Source organism: Benincasa hispida, chromosome 12 (assembly GCF_009727055.1).
Source record: "Benincasa hispida cultivar B227 chromosome 12, ASM972705v1, whole genome shotgun sequence".
Classification (NCBI taxonomy): Eukaryota; Viridiplantae; Streptophyta; class Magnoliopsida; order Cucurbitales; family Cucurbitaceae; genus Benincasa; species Benincasa hispida.
This window is the reverse complement of record NC_052360.1, coordinates 75669840-75680053: the sequence shown is the minus strand read 5'-3', so window position 1 is coordinate 75680053 and position 10214 is coordinate 75669840. Positions and strand designations below refer to the sequence as shown.

The 10214-nt window shown below is 30.7% G+C and overlaps 1 protein-coding gene across 1 annotated transcript; it reads left to right on the top strand.

Annotated features, from left to right (window-relative positions):
• The first annotated feature begins 317 nt into the window (after positions 1-317).
• On the top strand, positions 318-6813 carry LOC120068071 (protein LAX PANICLE 2-like). Its single transcript, XM_039019749.1, has 4 exons — positions 318-1254; positions 1455-1502; positions 1649-1721; positions 6335-6813. The coding sequence occupies exons 1-4, from the start codon at positions 581-583 to the stop codon at positions 6521-6523; spliced, it is 984 nt and encodes a 327-aa protein (XP_038875677.1). The 5' UTR covers positions 318-580; the 3' UTR covers positions 6524-6813.
• Positions 6814-10214: the final 3401 nt, after the last annotated feature.

Genomic DNA, 10214 nt, shown 5'->3' with positions numbered 1-10214 from the left:
TTCCCCAAACTAAAAATTGTGGGATAATGAAAAGGACCTTTTTTGTGATATTGTAAAACAAAGAGCCTTTTTGGTCATTTTGTCCTAGGACACATCCCCTTAAAAAGTTCTTATTTCTTACCTCCCCTTATATCCATTATTCTCTTTGCTATTTCCTCTCCATAAAGTCAAATTTTCCCCTTCCTATTTTATATATTATTCTTTATTATTATTTATGAGAATGAAAAATGAGATATATATATATATATATATTTTAATTTGAAATTTATAGGTGTTTGTTTGTTTCTCCTGTCTCAAGTCTCTCAACCCACAAGCTTCCAAACAAAGAGAATTAATGGAAAGTGAGATTTGCAAGATTTATTCTCCTCCTTCTTGTCCTCTCATCTCATTTTTTTTTGTCCACCATCAAAACATCAAAACCAAATACCAAAACCCTTTTTCTTTCTAGTCAATGCCCTCTCCTTCTCTCTTCTTTGCACATTCTCAATATTATTCTCTAATTTCTCTCATATTATATATATATAAAGTCTGTCCCTCATGGCTGCTAGTTGCTTTGAGATCCACCTGAAATGAACAACAAATGGTTCCTCCTACTTATGCTCCTCTTCCTTCCTTTCCTTTTAATCTCTTCTCTCCAAGTTTTGCTCTCATGAGTCATTTTGAGGGTTTCCATAATAACAATAATACTAACAATAATTCTCATGATCATCATCATCATCATCTCTTTCCTCTTCAACATGATTCAACAACAACCAACCAAAACCCTTCTACTTCTAAGGATCTAACTCTTCATGACCATGTTGCGGTCGATAAGAGTTGGCTTCGCCTTAGCATCGGCGCTGCCACCCCTGACGTCGTCGTCCACAACCATCATCAACCGCCAGGGTTTGGCTTTGGCTTGACTGAGCTCGATTTATTACCCTCTGACGACGGCGGCGTTGGTTCGAAATCGTCGTTGGGGGTCGTTGGAGATTTTTCTACAACTCCGGCGTTGGTTTTGCCTCCGCCGCCACCGGAGCTTAATTGGACGTTTAGACCTATCTCCTCTTATAACTCTTCCTCTTCTAATTGTTCATCTTCTTTTATTCCATTTGCTCCTTACTTTTCAAACCCCTTTCAACTTCACCATGGACTTGACTTAGTCACTGCCAGCGCCGCCGCCGGATCTAGCTCCGATGCCGTTAGGGTTATCGACCCTCCTCGCCGCCCTCATTCCGGGATTTGGTTTTCTCTTCAACCTTTGGAATTAAACCAGTAAGAAAACTCAATCTAATTACACCCCCAATATCTTCTTTTCATGTTTGTCACAATCCCTAACTATCTAGGGATAATATTTTCCCTTTGATTTTAGTTACAATTTTATTCCAATAAATAAAGATCTTCAATTTTTCCCTGCCTATACTTTTTTACTTATCTGATTCTTCTTTTCTTTTGGTTTGAATTTTGCAATGCAGAGGGAAACAACCACTGTTGCCACAGAGATCCAGCTACTTGAGAATCAAGTATTAATTCCATTTTTTCCTTTAATTAAAATTGGATCTTTGTTAATTAACAATCAGCATATGGGTTTTATTTGCAAATGTTTGTTCTTGAAAATTTGAGTGTGAATTAAGTTTAACTCATAATTAAGTTTTGATCTTTTGTGAAGGGATGGAAAGATGACAGTTCGATTACTAATCAAATACTTGGTGAAAAAGCTTAGATTGGATAACGAATTAGAGGTATTTATAGACACTAATTAGTATACTTCATAGTTCATACATATATTTATTGTTGAAATTTCCCAAGAAAAAAATTGATCTTTTTTTTTTCGTTTTCATTTCTTACTCACAAATCAAACTTACACAACATGACAGAAACCGCACAACCAAAATATATAACAAGAGGGTTTTCTTTTACATTACATTACAAGTTAGAAAAAGCACAACAAAAAACTTAACTTTTGTTGTATTAATTTTAGAAATATATGGGTGTGATTGAGATGAAAAGCTTTTGTCTTGTCGATATCTAGGGAATTGGGTCCTTTTTTTTCTAAAATTTGGGGCACAAGCTTTCATGTCTGGTTCGTTATGGATTTTTTTTTTTTTTTTTTTGGGGTTTCTCTTGTAACTTGAAAAAAAAAAGTGGTATAAAGTAAAAGTTGATCAACAGATTTAATTTAAAAATAATGGGATTAAGTTTAAAAAAAAAAACATACACTAACCAACAACCGCTCCCTTTCCCAAAACCTAGAAAAAAATGAGTCAAAAAAAAAAAAAAACTTATAATATTTCAATTTATAAACTTAAAATTTAGAAGAAAGGGTTGCTATTTTGCTATTTTCAGTATGAAAACAACTTCCTTGGTTATTTCATAGCTGTTCCTCAACTACGTATAGCGAACAACCAAAGCAACAACCTTAAAAAAATCGAAAAGAAAAAACAAAACCACACACATACACAAAGTGATTAACTTCTTAGCTAAAAGATCAAACAAGTTGTAAAAATACTCAAGGGCCTATAATATAGTGTTTTAAAGATTGCAATATTATTGAAATCTAATAATCTTAGCCTATGATCCCATACATGTTACTGCAATTAGAGTTCAAATTATTCATAACATTTCAATTTCTATTAGAAAAATTAATTGATATATGTGTAGCTAGACAAATAGAGGTTATAATAGTTTAGTATATGAATGGTGTTAGATGGGCAATTGAAACCATTGTTGCATTATATTGCTTCTCATTTACACTTGATGATGAAATACCCACTATTATATGTCTTCTTCCCTAATAATTGCATTGCCCTAAAAGTTTTCTTCCTACGCATTATAAATTTATATTGTTATTTATATTTTTCATTATTTGTGCCTAAAGTTACCTTAGTTTCGCACGAACGCTAGTATTTTCTCTTTATACATACCACTAATCATACATTCCAAATTCATTTCTACATTCGTTTGATCTTACCAATATATAGCATGCAATTCAAGGGACCCTTTTTCGCTTTTATCCTTTTTTTCCCCTTTTTCTTTTGCAGTCCATGCATTATGAATTTAATTTCTTTTTGTGTTTTAAAAGAGAAAAAGGTTAATTTAATCATATCTTGTGAGAAACTACTCCATTCTCCTTTTTTTTTTTTTTGTAAGGTGGAATGATATATGCACCACAAAAATAAAATTATGAAACCTAGGAATGGTTTCAAATTATGTTAGATCTGTTGGATAATAATTTAATTTTTTTATTTTTCATAATTGTGCATATTTTTCATTATTTCTTAGAATAATTATTCATAGCCAAATTTTAAAAACACAATTTTCAGAGTTTAGCTTGGATTTTGAAAATATTTGTAATAAATAGACAAAAAAACAAATAAACTTGTCTGTTGTAATTGTTTTATAAGCTTAACTTAAAAAAAAAAAAAAAAACAAATGGTTTATTGGACATATACGTTAGTTATATTGAGGATTAGTACTTTTCAATGTGATATTTCTCATCCTAATTATTAAAGAGAGAATTATATATGTAATTCAGAAACAAACATGCATGCATGATCATATGATGTAAATCATATATAGACATGTTTAATTTATTCCCATGATCATCATGCATTCCCTTAATGATGCTTGAAATAATATTTGAATTGTGGATTTTCTTAAATGGGTAATTTAAAAAACCATCAAATAACCAAAATTGAGACAAACTTGAGCCTTATCTTGTGTTTTATTAAAAAAAAAAAAAAGTAGTTCTTTCTAATTAAAACGAATATGCTCAATCACATCCAAAAGAAAACCAAATTTGTGTTGCATGAAAATTAATATATTATATCACATTCTTCATATCTTTGTGAGTTGGCTGCTATACCCTTGAGATAATAATATTTGGGGATAGAACATTATGAAGCAAGGATCATTGCGTTTGTCTTTATTAACCAATTAATTTTCTTAATTATTATGTGTATGTTGATGTTAAGCTAGCTGTCCTTAGTTTTATTAAAAATTATAGTGTATATGTGTGATTATTAGGATATATGTGACATACTCAGACATTCCATTTGATTAAACAACTCATAAACTTGTATGTAAACATTATTATTGTTTAATTAGGAGTCAACTCTAATTATTGATTTATCAATAATGCATATATATATATTTTTTCTTTTTTTGTTGTTGGGGGGGGGGGGGGGGGGGGGGGGGGGGGGGGGGGGGGGGGGGGGGGGGGGGGGGGGGGGGGGGGGTTCTTATTGGCATGCTCTTCATGTCATGAACAGACAGCTATTTGATGCCTTTATTCTATTTATAGATAGAAGACTTAGGATGGTTGACTAATTAGGCTTAACTCACATTCTTCATTCTTCAACACACAATAGAATAAAGCAAATTAAAACTTAAGTCCACCGTTTAAGGTACGACAATTTTTCAAAAAATGTCCTCCACCTAAACTTTGGTAAAAATTTGGAAAAGCGAATAAATCTAAACTTTATCCATAAAATATAACACGCTCAAGTCTAAACCTAAACATAGAACTCAATTGATTAATGACCAAGAAGTCAGATGTATACATCTTCCTACTCCATTTGTTGAAACAAGAAAAAATAACCATTTTAACATATGAGTTGACTTATTAATCACTTGATAAAGACTTGCTTTTGTTTTATTTAGATTATTATTATGGATTCATATTTTATTGGTTTGTTCATGTTGTGTTTAATTAGGTAAGAATAATGCAATGAATCAATTCGTTAGTAGGGGTTTGTTATTATTGGTGTGTAGAGCCTAGGTTTTTTATTCTATGCAGATTATTTAGATAAAGATTAATAGTTTATGTTCCTAATTATATATTGAAGTAAACAATGGATATGTTTATTGGTATATATTTTAGGTAGAATTAATGATAAGCTTTGGCTGATTCCTTAATATTCGTATATAATATTATTTTACGTTTCTACGTGCCAACTACGTATTTGATATACAGATTGGACGGCATGCATGGAAAATGCACATGTTTTTTTTTTTTAAGAAAAGAACATAATAGAATAAAAATTAAGAAAAAAAGAAAAAAAGGTAAAAGCAAAAAAGAGGGTGGTGGTGAAGTAGAAGGAAAGGGAAGGGATGAGATGAGATGAAAGATTATGATGGTGATATCATCGTAGGGCCAGGAAAATCCCACGTGGACACTTTCCATAACTATCCTACAACCTTCCACACATGATTCTTCCTCGTTTTCTTATGTCATGCTTTCGTCTCTCCCACCTCACCATCTTCTTCTTCCCAATTTCATTTTTGCATTTCTTTGCTTCAAAAAGTTTCAATCAAAACCTTTCTCTCTCTTGTTTCTTTTTTTTTTTTCTTTTCATCTAACCAATGAAATTGGAGAGAGATATTATTATTATTATTATTATTATTATTATTATTATTATTATTATAGTAGGATGGAATGATTCATGGGTCGTTGAAAATAAACCTGAGAAATAATATATATTATATTAGAAAAAAAAAACACGCACACGCAATAATTAAGGAGGAGAAAGTTTAGGGTTGGATTTATTTATAAATTTTTAGTTAGAAGAAAAAAAACTAAAAAAGAAAAAGAAAAGGTGAATAAGAGGAATATTTGAGGTATTAGGAATGTGAAAGAGACATGCATGAGCATGAGATGAAGATTTTGATAATACGAAGTGGGGAATGGGTGCAATATATTGAGGTTGGTGGGTCCTTTTATTCATTAGGGTTTGGGGCAATTCTTTTTTTTTTTTTTTCCTTTTTTTTTGCCCGGAGGAAAAACCTCACACTACTGTAACAAGAATTAGTAGAGAAATAATAGAATAGTTTTAAAAAAACAATAAAACCAGAAAACACAAGAATTTATATAAAAAACTCTGAACTTGGAGAAAAAATCAAGGACCAGAAAACTCTACTATTTGAAAAATTATTATGATCACACAAAATAATTTTCTGATCGTAATTACGAGAACAGTCTCTCAAAGCTTTCGTATTACTCATATCTTTTAATCTCACTCTCAAACTTGAGAATACAAGAGGGAATCTAATTATAGTTAGCACACCCAAACATAACGTTTTTCTAATGGGGACAATTTGAAATCAAAGACATACACTCTTTTATAGTGCTTGAAGTCTATCACTTTTATGAACTTTTTCAATATGAGATAACACTGATCATTGACTTGGCATCTCAACTCTAACTAAACTGGTTTCACTTATGGATTTCGAATATATTTTTAAGTACTTAGAAAGTCATTCTAAACAAATTATTATTATTATTATTATGAGTGGTTTAATCTTTTAAGTTTTGAGAATTTAGATGTGTTAACTAAGATTATTGTTGATTTTTCAGATCGAGATAAGATGCAGAGGGGAAAAGCTTGAAGGTTGCTTGACAATGCAGCATATTAGAGATAAAATTTGGTGCTCCAAAGACTCAGGTCTTACCACTTTGCTTCCAAATTCCTCAACTATTGATCACATTATGGTTCTTCACTATGCCATTTTTCCTCGCACCCCTAATTCTCCTTCTCCTTCTTAATTAATTTCTAATAATCAAATTTTATTATCATTAATTATCTCTCTAATTAATCTAAATATTTAATCTCCGTCTCTCTCCTTCAATTTCTTTGTCCCAACATCCACATATCCCTAGCTAGGATTTTCTGACTTTAATTAACTGCATTATTATTTACCCCCCACCATCTCTTTCCTTATTAAAATTATCATGTATTTTTCTCACCTTCCTAGTTTAGGAATTAAATTCATATCACATCCGCACCTTTTCATCTTAATTGTAATTATCATTTTCATTTATAATATCCAACTTATCTTTCCTCCAATCTCCTGTATCACTAATTTAATTGTAATGTCTTTGTTAATTTTTTTCCATTTACTTGGGCTTTTTTTAGTCGGAATTTTTGAACCTCCAACGACCACACAAAAAAAAAAAAAAAAAAAAAAAAAGTTCATCAGAAGTGTCCAGAAAATCCAATCAACCTGACCTAACATGCACGGTTTGGGTAGGATTTAGTTCAAAGAAATGAAATTTTACTTGTTGAATTAGTTCGTGAGTACACCTATAATAACCCAATCAACCTGAACTTACTATTAAATTTAAAGAGTATGTGTTATGTATGTATGTATAAATTTCATGATTTTTTCTAATTATTAATTCTCCAAAACAACTATTAAAAATATTTTTGTAATACTTTGGAAAGAAAATTTTCATAATATAAATAGAAATTGAGTTGCTAATCTTTGTGAAGTAACTTTTTTACTTATGAAAATTTTACTTCTTTTTAAAATAAAATTTTAAATTAATGATCAATTCAATCCAAATATTTTATGATTGGGTTGAGTTAGATTCATTATCTCATCAGAATTGTTTAGGTTTAATAAATATACAATCTGAACAAATGATAAGTTGTTTGGGTTGAGTTTCTATTCTTATTACATTTTTTTTTCTAGTATACTAACCTTGTTTTTTAACGTGTTGATTAAGAAATTTTTATTTGATAATAATTCTAGCTTTCTGACAAAATTATTAAAGTGTAATGTACAAAGATGAGTACATTTTACTCCATAGACTGTATATGTACTCATATTGGACCTTTATGTCTCATTATTATTATAACCTTGAATGAAGAGGGAAATTTTAAGAATTTTTAAAATATTAAAATAAAGAAACACTTGTAAATTTCAAATTGAAATATTGTGATCGGTTAACTTGAAATTTGAATATAGCTTAAATGATTAAAACACGAAGCTAGAAATCAACTTTATTGGCACTATTAAAATTATTATTTTTATTTTTGAAATATTATAAAGATAAAGTATAGTGTATAGTAAAGTTTTAAAAATTTAAATGTTGTGCCATGTAAGGAATGAGGAGAATGGTGGGTGAATTGATGAGAGGAAATGGCGTCCATCGGGTCAAAGCCCAATGAAATTTGTGGACCAGAGGAATCCAACCTTTGCTTGGGCTTCTCTCTCCTATTTGTGGGCTCAAACTATTGAAAAACAGCCCATATTTTTCTTTGTTAGAAAGAATATCATTTTGAGTAAACTATTTGACATGTTTTTTAGAAATAAATAAAAAATGAAAAAAAAAGAGAAAAGGTTCCCTTTTTTTTTATTCATTGTTTTATGGATGTTTTGGCGAGGGTGGGAGTTTCTAATTCTCGTTGATTTTTCTAAAAAAAGCAATAATAAAATATTAAATTTCATTAAAAGAAAAAAAAAAAAAAACAAAGAAAGAATGAAAGAAAAAGAAAAACAGAGGAATGTTTGAGGATTTTTTTTCTTTGTTTCAGATTTTCTAAGAAAAAAAATGCACAATGTTGTGTGTTTGAGGAATCAGTGTAGAAAGAATAAAATAAGAAAAAATGCATAATTTTTATTTACATGTTATAAAATTCATCAATACCAATATATGGTGGGTTATAATATATGATCTTTTATTTTATTTTACTTTGAAAAAATGATTAGGGAAAATATAGTGATTTTAAAAATATTTAGAAAAATGTGGTAGTTTGGCCGGGCGTAGCAGAATGTCGGGATTTGAACACTCAATCACCACATATTAAAAATGCCCCACATTAGGTCGAAAGTTGACGACTTGACTAAGAAAGATCGAGGGTTGAAGTCTCGAACATTTGAAAACCTACACTTATGCCACCTGCCATTAACAAGATTGAGAGTGAAAGTCTCGATCTGCGTTGCTTGCCATCTCGAAGTCTTGGCCTGCATTGACCAATCTTGACCATTGAACACGCTACACGAAGCTCGCCGTACCACTATCATCCCTTGTCTCGTCACATCCACATTGTAGTGGGTCGAGTTTTCAGCCTCGTTGGGAGTTGAATCCCTAGTGGAAGCGTTAGGACCGTCTTGTATTCGTTTTTCATTTTATAGGAAACAAAAACAACAATTAGACAGAATAGTAAATAGGATAAACATCATAAAAACATGCTTTATTGAAGGGAAATAAAAGGGAGAACTATTTCTTACCTTTGAAGATTCCCAAGCCTCTTGAAATTCTCTTAATCTACACATGAACTCACCGACACTACCACAAAAATACCTTGTTATTCTTCTAGGAATTTCAAGAGTTGGATGAGTGGTCTCCAACCCTTGGAAAAGGAAAAGGTAGAGGGATTTCTTTGAGAGAATATAGAGAGGATTTCCTTTCGGTGGCTAGGTTTAAATCACCAAATGAATTCTTACCCTAAAAAGGGCCATAAGGAGGAATTTATATGGAGAAAGGTTAACATCTTCTCCAAATCTTTTCTTTTCTATCCTTTTGCTAAATTAATCAAATAACCTTTATTTAATTAATTAGTACATCAATTAAATAATTATATATATTAAATTCGATTTAATGTAAATATAGTTAATTAATAAGTATAAACATCACATGTTTATATGCATCCACCTCTTTATAAAATTTCTTAATCAATTAAGTAACTATACTAGATCATATTTATTATAGAGTTGATTAACATATAAATATCACATGTTTATATGTATACAACTCTTTAGGAATCAAATTCCCATAAATCTGGTATTTGATCTCATTCAAATATATTTATCTCACATAATGTGAATTATAGATCACATCTATAATTAATTATATATTAATCACATTAATATACAATTTCTTCAATTGATTTGAATAATTCAATCATTCCTTATTAATATCCTTTAGTGAGCTAACAAGGGGACCTTATGGACATACAGATCAGAAGCTCCAACCATATGAGATTAATTGGCTAAACTCATTAACCAAATTAATCAATATTCGTTAACTGTGGATACACTCCACTAAAAATCCACAACTGCACTCTTCTCACTGTAGATATATTTCTGTGTCTATGGATATAAACCAATAACAATAAGTTAGTCCTTCACGAGTGTCCGTAACACCAACTGGATCAAACTACCATTTTACCCTTGGGTTACCTATGTATCCTTAAGTATTGGTGCTTCTATAATGAACAACCTGTTTATGGTCCAACCATTAAATAGAAACATCTCTCAAGCCAACGAGAGGGTAGGACCCTTTGTTCAAGTCCCGAAAATACCACTTAAGGGAACACTCATCTACTTACCTTAAAGTTGGGAATGAGTGAATTTCATCTTGTATTATTATGTTCCCAGCTCCCCACTTGGTCTTGTCCCTAAAATGGTAGGCTTATTGAGTCGATGAACTGACCATCTCACCCATACAA